The 17,000-nt window shown below is 37.9% G+C and overlaps 1 protein-coding gene across 1 annotated transcript; it reads left to right on the top strand.

Annotated features, from left to right (window-relative positions):
- Nucleotides 1-12,166: 12,166 nt before the first annotated feature.
- Nucleotides 12,167-15,891, top strand: LOC127083477 (uncharacterized). The gene is made up of 7 exons (XM_051023794.1): nucleotides 12,167-12,664; nucleotides 12,956-13,078; nucleotides 13,184-13,342; nucleotides 13,416-13,580; nucleotides 13,721-13,837; nucleotides 14,651-14,758; nucleotides 14,886-15,891. Exons 1-7 carry the CDS (start codon nucleotides 12,296-12,298, stop codon nucleotides 15,645-15,647), a joined length of 1,803 nt encoding a protein of 600 aa, XP_050879751.1. The 5' UTR covers nucleotides 12,167-12,295; the 3' UTR covers nucleotides 15,648-15,891.
- Nucleotides 15,892-17,000: the final 1,109 nt, after the last annotated feature.

The raw sequence follows: 17,000 nt of genomic DNA on the forward strand, positions 1-17,000 counted from the left end.
GTCCCTGCATATGGATAAACATGTGTTAGATGCAGATAAATGCAGAATGTTAATGATGCTGATGAATGAATGCAATGCATTGTGCCATCCTCCAAGTCATCTGATCATCTGTTACACTGAAACCTGATCTCTGAACTGATCACAACCATCTGAAGGAATATGTAACCACAAATCCAACTCAAGGGTTCCGAAATAAACGGAACTGAAAGATACATCATCATCATCATCATCAGACAATCTCTGAGCAGATAACCACAACAATCTCTGAATCGGCCCGGGGAATCCTGAAATAAACGGATCCTCATTGATAAATAACACGGACAGCACTTCGGCGTCTCGGAAATAAATGTCCATAAATCCGACTTATAAATAGGACTCTGATCAACGGAACCATTAGTCACCATCAAAGTCACCATCAGAACATGCATCTGTAAGAATCACCATCCCCTCACAGGTAAATTCTAATCAGGCCATCCTAAGGCGGATAATAGTCTCGACAATCGGGCAAAGATACTCAACGGGTTTGCCCTTTCGGGTCTACCGCTGCAGCTCTCTTAAGACCGTCTAAACCAAAGATCCGGGAAAGCACGGTCACCGAAGTCAATAGCCCAAAAGAGATAACTAGACCAAAGTGGGAACCCCCACTATGGAAGAGCTCTCTCAGATGAACCTCGTCCGGCTTGTGGTATGTCACGTCGCAACAACATGCCCAACCAGCATGTGAGGAACGTGAGACCACACTAATCCTAGGTGTATACTCGGGCCTGGGTTTTAGCCCCACTCAGAACACCCACCCCATAACAAAGGAACCACCTGTACAGAGGACAGCAAAATGATAGTATGATGCATGCAGACATTTATGCAAATATATACACAACAGAATAATAAATGCAATAAATAGAGCCACAAGCAACCTAAACTATCCTCGAACGCTATGAGAGACTCGCTTAGGGAAGATGGACCAGCAAGAGGTCAACTTCTATTGTCCCAGTAGAGTCGCCAGCTGTCGCATCCGCGAAAAACAACCGGCGGGCTAAAAACAAAACAACACAGAGCCGCCACCGTGCGTTATTTATCCCAAAAGAGGGAAAGGAAACGCGCGAAGTAAACCTGGAAAAGACATGGTCTCGCGACCAAAGAGAATGGGATCGGGGGTCGGTTATGCGAAGGGAAGGTATTAGCATCCCTACGCATCTGTCGTACTCGACGGGATCCACGCTCAAAAGATAGGAAAAGGTTGCTAAAATTGCTCACAAAAATCACACACACACATTGAAAACAACACAGGTGGGGGAAGAGAGGAAAGGGCTCGCTAGGATATCGCATCCTATGCCTACGTATCTCATCTGGAATGAGAATCAGAGCTGCCGTAGTTCGGCTCACGCACGCCAAACAAAACACACACAGGAAACCGACTGCCAAACGCTGGACTTACGTCAGACTCCACACAAAACGGCAAACATGGAAACCGAACGCCAATCGCTGGACTTACATCAGATTCCGAACCAAACAAACACACTCAGGATACGGACAACCAATCGTTGGTCTTACATCCATATCCCGACACACAAGAGGATTAACAAGCAAACAAGTTACTAAGGAGTCAGGCACTCGAGCCTAGCAACTGTCAAGCAAACACACACAAAAAGAAAAAGGGTGCCCGGAGAGACCTCGCATGGTCTCCTGCCTACGTACCTCATCTGGTATGAGGATCAGGGCGACGTAGTTCCCCTGAACGGGAAAGAAATTCTCCTAACCAGAGACTGGGAAATGGCCAACTAGAAGGGAGACTGACTCGAGCCTAATAGTTATCATGTATTCCACAATGGTCCTAGGTTGAGTTTTCTATCTACTTGCACATACTGCAAGCTAATCCTAAACAGGCAAAGCAAAGCATGCAAGCACAATCAAAACAAAGCAAACATACACAAATAGCACACACTATATACAGACAAAATGGGCTCACACAAGGGTTAAGCTGCAAAAAGCAAGCCAACTGTATTAGGGTGATGTTAGCTCTTAACCCTAACATTGAGAGTTAGGGTGAAGCAGATGAAATAGGAAGTGAGGGGTGTGCCTCACAGCTCTTATCCCTGGCCAGGGAGAGCTTCAGACAAAGGAAGTGTGGGTTCAGAAAGTGGGAACCCTTCTACACTTATGACTGACTCAACAGAGATCTTGGGTTAATATCCTCAAGGCATCAACATGTAATGTGAGCCAAGGGATGACTCAACTGAATAACAGGAGATGGATTGCACATCTCTTGTATCTGCCAATTGCCTTATCAAAGGTCTTATCCTGCTTGGGGACAAAGATAAACAACACACAAGCATTGCCTCTTAAGGAGGACTTCAGACAGGTGCCTGGCCAAGTAACAGGCCAGGTCTTCCAGACTACATGGAGTTAGTGATGCTATACCTCAATTGGTTAAGCAACCAAGCAACAGCAAAAGCAAGTTCACAATGAACTATAGCAACTAATGTACCTGAAATCAATCTAACATAATCAGTACACAGCTCAAACAGTCAAACAGATAAGCTAATGGTCAACAGTCAACTGTACATAAACAGACAAACAAGCAAAGCAATGCACAAAGGTGCAATCCACAAGGCCTAAGTACAAGTCTCAAAGCCTACAAAACAAGCTCAAGGTTATTCATAAACAAGCAATGGACCAACTCCAATTGAGTGCACATCATCAAGTATAAGCAATTGTGCTCTTTGACCTGAAACAAAGCTCAAACATTAAGCACTAACCACTAGGACATGGCCTAGGGTCAAAATGGGAGAAATAAACCAAAAAAGAACATGAAAATTATCCAAAATCAAGTTCAATCAAATAAGAAACAAATCCAAGTGGTCTCATATCCATATCATCAACCAATTTCATTTCATGAAGCATTTAGTGCAAAATATGCAATTTGAAGCTCATAGAACCAAACAGAAAGATTCAATTCAAACCAACCCAAAAATATTTCAATAAATCCCCAGAAAAATCAGGGCTAAACAGCACTCATTACATGATCATCATACCAAAATTCAAGTCATTTGGATAAGTGGAAGCAAGTCAAATAAAATCCATAAGGAAAGGTAAGGCAAAACAAGCTCATACAAGGCACAAAATCATACATCAACTTCAAGCAAGCATAAAACAGAATTGGCACAAGATAAATGCATCAAACCAAAGCCATGGAAAACTTCAAGGTGTCTAAAATCACTCCACAAAATTTCAAGTTCATGTGATACATATCAAGAATTTTACAAATCATCTAAGATCATGACTCACAAAAAATCCACAAATGACCAATCAGAAGAGAAAATCTCAAACAAATTGTAAATGCATTCAAAAATTCCACAAAAATTCACAAGTGAACCTAACATCCAGAAATATCATCATGCAGAAATTCACATCAATTTAAGTTCATATGACATGGTAAAGAAATTCCACAAATTGAACAAGAAATGGTGTGACACACATTGTCACACCAATATTGATCAGATCATATCTCACAAACCAGGAATGCAAAAATAACAAACTCTGAGCCAAAATATCCATCAAAGTGTCTAGATTAGACATGCAAATTTTCAGCCTCATTGGATTAAGCATCATCATTTCATGAACAAAATGGCAAGCAAGGTGCAACAAAACCATGTATGAACAAACCCTAGGCCACATTAATAATCCAGGCGTGCACAATTTTTGGAAAAATCATCATTAAATAGTAGACATGATAGTGAACACTGTGCAAAAAATTCCAGTCAATTTGGATCATTATTCCATGAGATATGATTTTTGGAATGGAAGAAAAAAATTAAAAAATGATGTGAACAAGCATGTAGAAATGTGGAAAGCCTAAGTGAAAAAGGCAAGAGCAAAATGAAAAAGCCACCGAGCCAAGGATCGAATCGGCTCCAAATTCAAATTGTGGCGCTCACTTAATGAAACGCACCATTTCATTAAGTGAGGTGGCGCGCTATGGTTGGTTGTATGGGAGACAAACACAAGAAACATGCAAAACAGGCCAGGCGAAGATCTACACGATTCTGGAAACGATTTTCAAACATTCATCCATGTTCATCATAAACCCTAGGCTCAAGAACATTTGTGCTCAGAAATTTACAAAATCTATATCACTAGAATCCTCTTTCCACGTACATTAACAATCTCAAATCAATTTAACCTAATTCCTCCTAAATTAAAAGATTCGAAGAGAAACATATTCATGCATCAAACTTCTAATCCATGTAACTTCCTCAATTCTTGATGAAAATCAATGAAACAAATTGCAGTTTACTCTACTGATAAAGATCTACAAGTTACTTCAATCAATTTCATGAATCGTGATGCTCGAGAACTGACCTTAATGGAGTGGCAGAAATGAATTCGTGGATTTCAAGCTTTGTAAGGTGCAAACAGAAGTTCTTCAGTGCTTGTATAAGTGAATGGAGCAAGGCTTTGATGTTAATTGTGCACGATCTATCTAAAAACTCGAATTGCCATTGATGAAGCTTGATGCAACAGTTCTTGAAACAGCATGAAAATGGAGGATTCTTGCTTCAAATAACTTCCATTATGCTCATGGATGAAGGATTGAAGAAGCTCAATGCAAGGTTTTTGGAGATTTTTGAAGAAAAGTTGAGAGAAGAAGTTGAAGAATTTTTGGATTTCTAGATCTAGATCTCAATTCTGTTATGATTAATCAGAAAACAGTTATGATTATGGTTTTATATGTGATGCTAATGATGTTCACTAATCATGATTAGGCAAAATGCAAAGATTAGTGAAAATGCAAGTGTTATGCTAAATTGGTCAAGCCACCTTGCATGCATGAAACCTGTTGCTACAGTGCACGAAATTTTAGCTAAACACACTCCAAATGTTGTTTAAGACCAAGTGCAAGTGATTGGAAGTGTGGAAAATGCATATTTTTGAATTGGACTTTTTCCCTCCAAATTTCAAATTCAATTCAAGTGGAAAATCCAATTTTTTTGTGATGAGTTTTAATGAAATGTGATGCATGATTATGATAGAAGATATCAAGAGTGAAATGTTCCAAAAAGAACCACATGATTTGGCCATTTGGTGCAAAAGTTATGCCTTCTTGAACTTCAAATTTTCTTGGCAAAGATTAATCCATAACTTGTCAACCACAAACGAGAAATGGATGTTCTTGGACTTTTTGGAAAGGTGAGAGCAAGATCTTCAACTTTCATGTTGGAAAAAATTTCATTTGAAGCATTTTTGGACATGTAATTTTGAGGAGAAGACCTTTCCATTTTTGGCAATTTTGAATTACAAGTCACTTTCTATTTTTGGAAAGTTTTCATCTGACTTTATTTTCTTCAATCTTGATCTTTGAAATGTCAAATGAAAATTGTTTGGACATGAATGAAGTGTCTCTAACCCTCTCCCACCTCCAAATCCATCATTTGACTTCTGGTTGACTTTTGTTGACTGATAGATGAATTGGCTATGCACAGATGAACTTGAGCCTCAATCTCCTGATGGAAGGGCTCAAACATGAAACCCTAGCTTCCATAAACTCAATGAAACCATAGAATGATCTCTCATCTCAATAAAGACCTCATCTCCTTGACAAACCCTGATTGGCACAATGCAGATGATTAGGGTTGACCAGAGGTCAAAACCCTAATCCCAAGGGATCTGATCAAGCACAATGAAACCCTTGGATGATGACAAGACCATGATGATGATGATGTACCATTTCAACCAAGATAATGATCAATCTCCTTGAGGAACCAAGAAATCCTAATTTGAAGCACAAACCCTCAGATGGCTAGTGATCAATCCATGAAACCCTTAGGCTTGAATCTTTTAACCTCTTCATCTTCTGATCAAGACCTAGGAGGATGACTTGCTCAATGTTGTCACATGATATGCAAAGATGCAATGACTAATGTCCTAAAAATGAAATGCAATATGTTAAGCTAGTCCCAAGATAGGACGGCAAATTTTGAGGTGTTACACATATATAATCTTATTATAATTTGTTTAGTTAAGTTTGGCCAATTGTTTTAGCAATTGGATATTACAATTATCCCATCACACCTTACTAATATAGAATATGCACCTCGCGTAGGCGAAACCTACATTATCCGATACTAGTCTTGATGAGTGCTAAAACTTGGAAATCATAAACTTGATATTTAATTTGAGGGAATATGCAATTATTCTGATCTCACCGACTTATTTATCATATAAATCGTCTCTCACATGCATCAACATACATTTACATGTATTAATATACGTACAAAATGAAACAGTTATGGCCCCTAGCACAATTGTTCTCCCAAGCCAATGAGAGAACCTAAGCTAACCTAATAATGATCTAAGCTTCTCCAAGCAAGATCTTCAAGGTTGTCGTCCTTTTATATTGTATTCTTCTCTTTCTTCAGAACATTACATTACATAAAAGAAACTCGTTTTACATATGAGGGAGTGAGATGAGAAAAAAAGTTACATTAAGAGATTAAAAGAGAGTGATGACACTGAATTTCACCGTGTTTTCGACTCCGATTTCGCATTTTAGTTGTTTTATTATTATTTTGTTATGTTATTACTATGTTTTTCTTTGTTTTCAGGTTTTCAGTCTAATCAGAGCCACGATCGAGAAAAGTAGTGAAAACGAGCTAAAAAACCTAAAAGTCAGCATTTTGCACTTGTGGCTCCCACTATGGTTGGCGCCATGGGTCCAGCCATGACGTGTCATAGCTCAACCTCCCTCAACTGCCACGTCTCCGAATATCTCCACTTGGGCGCCACAATTTACCCTTGTGGCGGGCGCCATGGTATTGTGGCGGGCGCCACAAGAAGAAAGTTTTTCCCTCCCAATTTCAAACGGATTAACTATTCAAGAGACTTTATTAAACAAACGTAATAAAGAAAAAACCTTTTATTATTAATAAATAAATCGATACAAGTACCAAAAGTATTGGCCTCTAGGGCTTACACCAATAACTCCATCTTCGGATTGGCGTGTTTTGACCCATGGTGAAAATGAAAGATTTTGTAGCGAGTATGGTGATTGTGTCATCCCTTTCTATCAGTGCATTTTCTCGATCCTGGGTTATTGACTGTCTTTCAATGGCTTTGAAATGGAAGTCCTTAAACATCCGATGGTTGCTTTTTCGTAGCTGCACCCTTCGAGTTTGACATATGTAATGGTCTTCCACTATTGGTGCAAGTATCTAAATGGAAAACCTTCTTTGACCCTTTTCTTCCACCTCTTTAAAGTTCAAAATGGATTTGCGAATCAGGCACAAAGTGATGATTTGATTCACTTGATGCCAATCGTCCATTATTTCAGGGATTTTTTAGAGAACTTGAAGTGTTTCATAGATTGATTCTTCCTGATTACCCCTCTCTGCTCGCAGCCTCATGCAACGCTATGCACCATCATGGATAAAGTGGGAAGCAGGTGCACTGACTGGTTCCCAAAATACTAGAACAAGATTCATTTCCTGATGGGGAATGAACTGTACGTTTACAAAGGGGACGATCTTTCCCAAGAGGATTTATATCTTAATAAGCGACTAATGTGCTTCTTCAAAGATCTGGGTTATCCTAAGGCATTATTCATAAGGATGAAGCATCATGGAAATGCTCGAAACAAATCATCGACATTTGCCTATTTATGGATGCTCGTATCGGGGAAGAAAGGAAGATTATTTTTGGTAAGTCCCAGACACCCTTGGCTTCTTCGTCGTCAAATCGCTAGTTTATAATATGCACACTTTGGTAATAACTGTCAGTAGATTGAATGAAGGATGAGGAGACGCTCCGTCTTTTAAGACGGGGGATCTGGCCAGCATGAACTGTAGCAGACCTTTCCACTGTTTCAGGGTTTGTTGGTGCTTATTTGCCCTCAGAGTCTTATAGGAATGTTACTATATTGACTGCTCCCTAATGGTTATTACGTTCATTCAGTCCCCTAACTATTATGCAATTGCCAGGGTCAGGGTCTCGCCTTTCTAAATAATGCTTGGCTTCTTAGAGAAAGTATGTTCTTACTTAGCCAGCCTAACAAGGCATGCTCTTGAGAAAGAACTATCTACAATGGCACATTATACTAGGTGTTCATTTTCTACTCCGACCATCTGTGGGGATGGATGATGGGATGCTTTCTTGTTTGACCTACAACGCAAAGAGAAGCAACAACTAGAGGATAATGTTTACATCTTGACGTTCCAACGGGATACATACCTGCAAGAAATATAGAAAACTTATGCTTATCTTATTGAGTTAGGTGATTCTTTGTCATCCCTCAAACTCCCAAACTCTATTTCTGTCTAGGTAACTATTTTAGTGAGGTCATGAGGGAGTTTGCAACAACACCTATGATTCTTTGTGTTAAGGTTCCGATCCCTTCAGTAATAGCCCATACTCGTCATTACCTTACAAAATCACAAAGAAATAAATATTTTAGAACTTATAATTTCTTCATAACAGTTGGGAATTCATCTTACATTTATAAGAGAAAATTGATTATATGGAAACAACATCAAAGGAAAATTCAAAAACATAAACTTGTAAACTGCCCACCGCTTATTCTCCCAAATTTTGCCTCTCGTTAAATCAACCACTTCCGGGAGGTCGGATGCTCATGCTTTTGAGCTGGTCAGTTAGGGACGCCAAATTGATTTCCATTGCATTACTTTCTCCTTTCTCTTGTTACAATGGTTGATATACCTTTTAGCCCCTAAATATCAACATTTATTGTGACTGACTCTCCGTGAATATTATGGAATTTGAGTTTGAGGTGGACCAACGAGGCCACATCGCGGTCAAGGTGGTTATGAATGGCCTATTGAGAATGTAATTTTAAACACTTTTGCATGGGATTATAAGGAAATGCAAGCTAACGGGTCATATGCCCCTTCCTTCTCATATAAATATCATTAACTCGACTTATCCCCAAAGGAGGGTTATTGTTATGTTAAATGCCTATAGGTCTGACCCTCCATATAACCACATATTTCCCTCTATAAGACCATCTTCTGAAATAGCTCAGAGTACATTATGTTACACAACTACCCCGTTGATCAAAATTCAGGAAACATCGAAATGCCATTAGTAGTAATTATGATTAAATGGAAGATTTCATTTGGGGTTCACCCAATTTTCTTGCAATCTTGGAACCCGAGCATTGGCCAGTCAAGGGTTTTGGTTGAAATGCCTCCAAACTTATTATGGACGGGCAACATTTCAACACTATTTCTCTTCATTGTTCCTTTAGATCGTAGATTCACCCGAGGCGCTCCTATAGTGTTATCAATAATGTATTGGCATACTCCTTTATCAACTTCCTTATCTTCACCACTGGTTCTGACATCCATAACTTTTGTGGGGGACTTACTCTTCGGTGACTCTTCTCTCTCTCTCTCTCTCTCTCTCTCTCTCTCTCTCTCTCTCTCTCTCTCTCTCTCTCTCTCTCTCTCTCTCTCTCTCTCTCTCTCTCTTCCATACCTCCACATATTTAAACAATCGACCCCCTTTTCATCAACCTCTCAATATCATCTTACAGTTGGATACAATCATCGAAGTTGCGACCATGACCCTTGTGGATGCAGTATTTTGTCTTATGCATTCAGGATGTATTTCTAATGAAAAAGGGTTTTCTGATCCTTCCCTTTTGGAACTACGTGTTGGCTCTTTCTTGATAAATCTTTTCTGCATTCAAAGGAGTTTACTTATCATACCGACTGTGCATTCCTCATCCAAATTCATCTTTTCGCCTGTGGGAATCCTTCCCCGTAGGGCGACCATAATTGGCATCAACGACAATCAGGTTGTCGAACTGGGTGTTCACCTTTTCTTTCAGGTTGATGAAATATTAAGCACTGTTCAACAATTATTTCATGGTACACACTTATTCATTCCTTGTGTAATCCCGCTTAAGGAAACTAGCGTCAATTGCTGCCTTTTTCGGGTCTTGAAGTGAGCGTAGAAGTCCTCGCACAAGTCGGTCTAGAAATGGATGCTTTCGTCTGGCAGAGCATTGAACCATAGTTTGGTCGATCTAATCAAGGTTAACATAAATAATTTACACTCAAAAGCTTCGTCAGCATGGAAGTAATTCAACTGGTCGTTGATGAGTTAAGCGTGCTCGCCGGAATCTCCCTTTCCGTTGTATTCGCCCATCTTAGGAGGTTTCTCCAATCACTTTGGTATTCTAAAGTCTAAAATACATGAGCATATAGGATGTTTCAGCGGGTTCTTTGTAGGTGGTTTCTCTACATGATCCTGCGGAGGAGCATGTCTGCCCTAGTCTCCCTCAGGGTTCTAAGGGGGAGTTGGACTCTTCTTGCTCTTATGGTGATTATGCGATTTTGGAGCTTCGTCTATTCTCGATGCGGTTAACTCAAAGACGACGACTTGACTTCTCTTTAACAGAGCTTTCTGCATGGTATTTCCCCTTGGAGGCACATTGTGTAGGCTTTCTTCAAGACGAATCAAACTCTTCTCTATCACCTGCGAATTATGTTGCTGAACGATGTTATACATGCTAACAATTCATTGGTGCCTTGTATTTCTAGATTGACTCGTAACTGTTGGAAACCAGGCAACATATCAGATTGTGAAATTGGCGGTGGTACTAGAGGCCTGAGCGAAGGTATTGGAGTAGATCCTAAGGCCCGAGGAGGTTGGAGTAGGTCTGGATGCAACAAAGTGTCTCATACAACATAATCAACAATACCTTGAGGAGGTGGAGGTTGAGTTCTCACCATTTGAGCAGTGACAGAAGCGACAATTGCTTTGCGTATGGAGATGAATCGGGTAACCATAGATCTAACCATTGATGAAAGGTTCAGAAATTAGAGATCTTGGAAAATCAGGAATCAATGTTGATTTGTTATTCGATTAGGTCGAATGCGATGGTTACAATGTTCGATTTCGAGAACTCTGATATGATAAATGGAGGACGATTCGAATCAACGGATCAAAGAGAAAATGTATGATTGCGGAAAACGCAGGAATTAGATATCGATTCCACATATGACGCCACTGTTTAGTTACAAAGCTATAATTGGTTGAATAATTGGTGGTTTGAGAGGATAACATCGAATCTGAGCTTCCTATGTGGATGATGAGAGACTGACATGCAAGATTACCACTCCAACACCCAACTCAGTAAGTGAAAGAGAAGAGTGAATGAAATTTAAATTTGAAATTATGTCCCTGAATTCCTCGTACGTATCCTTTATATAGTAGGGTGATTAGAAAAACTCGATATTTGTTAGCCGTGTGATGCGAAGAGTCGTTGGATGCATCCTGAATATAAATATGATGTATTTTTCAATAAGATAGCTTTTATGCGTTATGACTCTACGAATACTCTAGACGAGTTATAATTTTCTCTGAGTGGGTCAATCTATGATCATTCCGATCGCCCCAGAACAATATTTATGAAACATAACCATTAAATTATATCGGTTAATCCAACTCAATTGCAAGTACAATAGATATCAAACTAGTTAGGATACCTTTTATTCCCCTTTGTAGGCAATGAAATTCTGATAATTAATTTGTTTGAAATAAAAAATATTTGATTGAGTAATGATTTTATAAAAAGAAAATCATCTTTGTTTCTTGATTTTTTTTATTCAAATAACCAACATTTTCAATTAAATTCTCAAAATAATTATGGTTTTCATTTATTTTCCAAACTAACATATTTTCAAACAAAAAATTAAAATTAATAGGTGTCGTCAATCCAATTGAAGACAGAATGAATTTCGTAAGAATAACAATTGAATTAACACCTCTGTATAAAAATAAGAGGAGTCTCCATTTAAATATTGTACATTATTACTAATTCAATTAAATACATTTCTTATAAAATCTCTGTCATTGTCAATTGGATTGATGACAATTATCAATTCCAATTTGTTTAGTTTGAAAATGAATTAATTTAAAAAATAGATAGAATCATGATTACTTTAAAAATTTAATTGAAAATATTGATTTTAAAAATCTTATTTCTTAATAAATCGTGTTTTTATCTTTTTAAAAATTAATGTAAAAAAAAGGCGAATTCTTAAATACTTATATAATTATTTGAGTACTGTTACCTTCAATAAAAGTTGATTTAAAATATTGATTTGTTTTTTTTTTAAAAGTAAATATAAAAAGTGACATACGTTCAATGTTATTGTTTAATTGGACGAGGTATGATATCCAACTAAATCCCAAGTTATCGAAGTGTTCACCGTAAAAATTATCGAACCTGCGTTTGATTAGGGTTTACACTTCGGAACTCTGAATTCTGAGCGGCATGGGAAAGAAGGAGAAGTCGAAAGCCAATGCAAGAGAGCACGAACAAGTCGGCGAAGCAACCGACAATCTCGACGGCGCTTCCACGCCATCACTCGTGTTCAGTAGCGATGATGATGACGACGAAGCCAATCAAGATCTGAGTCTCAGAATCGTGGAAAAGGCCCTACGGGCGCGAGAGGCAAAGCTTGCAATAAACGACGCCGTTTTAAACGGTGTTGATTCTTCTCTGGTTTCGCCATCGCAGCAATCTGAATTCAAGGTGATGCAAAGCGACGGCGTTTTGGATGGGTCGAGTGGGATCACTGCTTGGGAAGTGATGGAAGAGAAGAAAACGACGAAGCTGATGGTGGACTCTGGGGATTCAAGTGTACGTCTTATTCTGTGTTTGGCTTCTTCTAATTTCTGAAAAAGTGTTCTATTTTCTTCTGTTTTTATTGATTTTATATAGAATTGAATTTTCTTAGCGTATTTTGATAAATTGGAATTGACACAAAAACTACTCCTTTGGAAATCAATTAGATTATGATTGTACTGAAAATTGAAAATTAGTTCAAAATTGCATTGTATAAGTTTTTAATTTAAGTTTTGAGGTTTTTTAGTTTCTAGTATTTGGGTGAGATACTTTGGATATTTTGTAATGCTTTTCTTTTTTCTGTAGGTTATTGTAGCTTCAGATCAGGAGGTGGAAGAGATAATCAAAACTACAGAGAACCGTGAGTCTGTGGATCTGGAAGCAAGTTCGGGTCAGATAGGCGACAATGTGGTTCTGCGAAAGCTGCTTGTGAGTTGATATATTTGATCTGAAATGTGATTGATTGATTTTCAAAATACTGTAAGCTCAGGAATGCTTAGTTGGGTATATCACTTCATGTTTCTTTTCTATCAGCGGGGTCCAAGATATTTTGATCCTCCAGATAGTAGTTGGGGAGCATGCTATAATTGTGGCGAGGAAGGTCATGCTGCTGTAAACTGTACAGAAGCGAAGCGGATGAAACCTTGCTATGTATGTGGTGGTTTGGGACACGTTGCAAAGCAATGTACTAAGGTATGTTTGCTTGCCTATTGGCTTCCGAAGGTTTAAAAGTGTTTATACTGAGATCTGCTTGATGTTTCTGTAGACGAATTGCTATATCTGTAAGAAAGGTGGCCACCGTGCCAAAGATTGTCCAGAGAAGCACACGTCGGCACGTGTTCCTAAAAGCTTAACGGTGTGCTTGAAGTGTGGGAATTCTGGGCATGATATGTTTTCATGCAGGAATGATTATTCACCGGATGATCTCAAGGTTGTTCTTTTCTTTTTTGTCATATATGACAAATTTGCTAGAGGTTTTTGGTTTAGTTTTCATTAGAATAGTGCCATACATTGGATATGAATGGCTCAGTCAGTGATTCTTTTCTTTCTTTCTTTCTTCTGTTTGATTAGGAGATTCAATGTTATCTCTGCAAGACATTTGGCCATTTGTGCTGTGTCAATACTGCTGATGCAATACTGGGAGAAATTTCTTGTTACAAATGTGGTCAGATGGGTCATACTGGTTTGGTAAGTTATATTTAATAAATTATATTGTTATTTACGCGCCTTTCCTAATGTTTTTACAAGGGAGATTTTATCTGTCCTTTTGATCAGTGCCAGATTCCACACAATTACATATTCATAATTTGAGAATAATTTAATAAAAACTAAAAAATATACTGAAAATCTCTTTCAATCATTACCCTTAAATTTCTTGGTGGCATTTATGGTATAACATTAGGAGTGCATATTGAGAACTATAAGCTGAAGTGCTGAACCCTTGAGAACTTGAAGTTAAATGGGTCATTTTATGCATAACTAATTATATGATATTAATAGTTCACAATTAGATATTCCCTAAAATGAATGGATGCTGCATCATAACTAGCAAGTAGCAAATGCATGTACATCTTGTAATCATCACCAAAATATCTCATTCCATAGAGATATTTAGATATGCTAATTTTTATGTTATAAAATTCCAGCTGGATTGAAGAGAAAAAAGATGTCAAATAATATTAAGCACCCTCTCCACATTTTTACTGTTCCAATGCAGTGATTATCAGTATTCAGAACCATCCTCTTGTAATGTCAAATCTTGCCATATTTTTTATTTTATTAAAGTATAATGCTGTATTAAAATTACATGACTGTATTACATTAACTTTATTAAAAATAATGAATTCGATGAGAGCTGAAACATTGAGGGGTTGAGTTTGAATGTAATTTTCTCAACAATATATTTATGAATAATTTTCAAAACCTTTGACCCAACACATGAAATGCTTCCTTTAAAATAAAACTATTGGCAAATATAAATTTGAGAATCAATTGATGTAGGCATGTTCAAGGTCGCACGGGGAGACTACTGGTGCTGCCACACCTACTTTGTGCTATAGGTGTGGTGAAGAGGGGCATTTTGCCCGAGAATGCACAAGTTCTATCAAGGTACATTTCAAAAATATATCGTAAGGTTACTAAAGTTGTACAGCTGTTTGCCTTTTATTTTCCATTTTCATTTGTCATAGAATAAGTAGTTTAAGTAGTTTCTTGACTGCTGTGTTTTCTTCGACAGTCCGGGAAGAAGAATAGCGAATCATGGAACACCAAAAGTCGAAGATCCTATAAAGAAAATGATTTCATGGGGCATTGGTCTGCACCTCATGATATGGGTAAGATGCACAAAAAGAGACGGCCTTTTACAGACGAAAGAGGCCTTACACAACCTAAGAAATCAAAGAGTAGAGGTGGCTGGACAAGGGAGCTTCCTTCAGAAGAAAAAAGCTTTTCAACACCTAAGAAATCAAAGAGTCGAGGTGGCTGGACAAGGGAGCTTTCTTTAGAAGAAAGAAGCTTTACAACCCCCAAGAAATCAAAGAGTCGAGGTGGCTGGATAAGGGAGCATTCTACAGAAGAAAGAGTTTTTACAACCCCCAAGAAATCAAAGAGTAGAGGTGGCTGGACAATGGAGCATCCTGCTGAAGAACGTGACTTTAACACTCCCATGAAATTCAAGAGCAGAGGTGGCTGGATGACTGAGCACCCCGGAGATTTCTCTTCTTCCAAGTCCAATAGGAACAGTTGGATGTCTGCGGGGACACCATATGCTAGAAGCACTAATATGCACGCTAGTGGTAGTGGAAGTCGAACTCCAGGTTGGAGTTCCCAATCTTCTAAGGTGTGGAAAGGTCAACATTCCGAAGCCTCAAATTCCGCCTTCCAACATAGATACTCGTCATCAAGGTTTGGCAACTCTAGTGATGATGGATACAGGAGGAGTAATTTGACATCAAGGTTTGGCAATTCTAACGATGATAGGAGAAGTCATTGGTGGTAGCTTTCGCACTGGCGTTCTTTATAGTGCCATCTGTAAATTAATAATATTCAATTTTCCAATGAGTTATTCATTCAATACAATTGTCATAATTATGTCTATCGTGTTGAGAGTAGACAATCTTAACTGGTGGTACTTGTTATGTTAACTTTTTATCACTTCTTTGGATATCTTCTGAGAAGTATAGTAGGGTATGTTTTGAACATTATCCTTTTACTATAGTACTTATACCATGTTTATTTTTTCAGGATTGCTATTTTGACACCTTTTCTATACACACTACACCGGATATGATAACAAACCAAATGACCTTACACAAAAACCAAAATAAAATAAATTATTAAAAATATAAAATTAGTAGATTTTATGTATAGGTTGTTAGCTCTTCCAAGGGCTATGCATACCCAATCACTTAGTATTCGATTATATTCACTATGATGGACTCTGAAACTTCCTCAAGGAAATCTTGATAATTAAGATTAAGATTAGGTGAAGGGGATCTTGATAATAAGAGTTTGATCGAGAGGCAAGTAAACAGACGATTCTGTAGCAGTTTGCATACTGGTTTGTAGATTGTTATTATGAAGATGAGAGTAATATTGTAAGGTTGAATTTGGTTTGTAGATTGTTATTGTGAAGATGAGAGTAATACTGTAAAGTTGAATTTTTAAAGGGCAAATTAGTATTTTAACAGTTTTATTTGATCTAATATAAAAGTAAAAGTGTATGCTTAAGGTCATTTCTCGTGCTGTTTCCCTCTTTACTCATGTGTTTTTTGCTGTTTTTATCTTGACTCGCATTTTGCAAAACTATTTCGCACAATTTCTTCCACATCTTCTTTGTAATTCAGCAAGTCATCCATCTTTTTCATCCATTCTTCTACATTTCTCTTTACCTATTCATCTATTTTTTCCACTTTTTCATCCATTCACAATTGATTTCTCCTCTGTTCTGTTGTGTTGCTCTGTTTCTCTTTTATTAGCAACCATGACATCATCTTATGCAAGTTTAACACAAACTTTCAACAATATTGGTTTTTTAAAACCTATTGGTGACAAATTTGACATAGGTTGACAATGGAACTCCAATAATGACCAAAACAAAAACCATTGTTTGCGATTTTTGTGACCACCCTTCAACGGGAGGAATAACACAAGCTAAGATACATCAGTTGAGGATAAGGGGGAAGTTAAAGATTGCAGGAAAATAATGCTGGTGGACATTAAAAAAATTCTACAGGAGATTTATGATTAAAAAACAAGCAGCTAGTGATGCATATATGGCTGATGTCAATGTCAATGAGGAATGAGGAATATGAAGATGTTGTCTAAAGAAATATCAAATCTTCGGATAGAA

The sequence above is a fragment of the Lathyrus oleraceus genome, chromosome 5, assembly GCF_024323335.1.
Source record: "Lathyrus oleraceus cultivar Zhongwan6 chromosome 5, CAAS_Psat_ZW6_1.0, whole genome shotgun sequence".
Taxonomy (NCBI): Eukaryota; Viridiplantae; Streptophyta; class Magnoliopsida; order Fabales; family Fabaceae; genus Lathyrus; species Lathyrus oleraceus.

What these genes read in the sequence shown, in the direction of transcription:
- LOC127083477 (XM_051023794.1), top strand. Translation starts at nt 12,296, where the DNA reads ATGGGAAAGAAGGAGAAGTCGAAAGCCAATGCAAGAGAGCACGAACAA. An exon ending in TGGTTCTGCGAAAGCTGCTT is followed by an intron (nt 13,079 to 13,183) that starts GTGAGTTGATAT and finishes CTTTTCTATCAG; the next exon opens with CGGGGTCCAAGATATTTTGA. An exon ending in TTGCAAAGCAATGTACTAAG is followed by an intron (nt 13,343 to 13,415) that starts GTATGTTTGCTT and finishes ATGTTTCTGTAG; the next exon opens with ACGAATTGCTATATCTGTAA.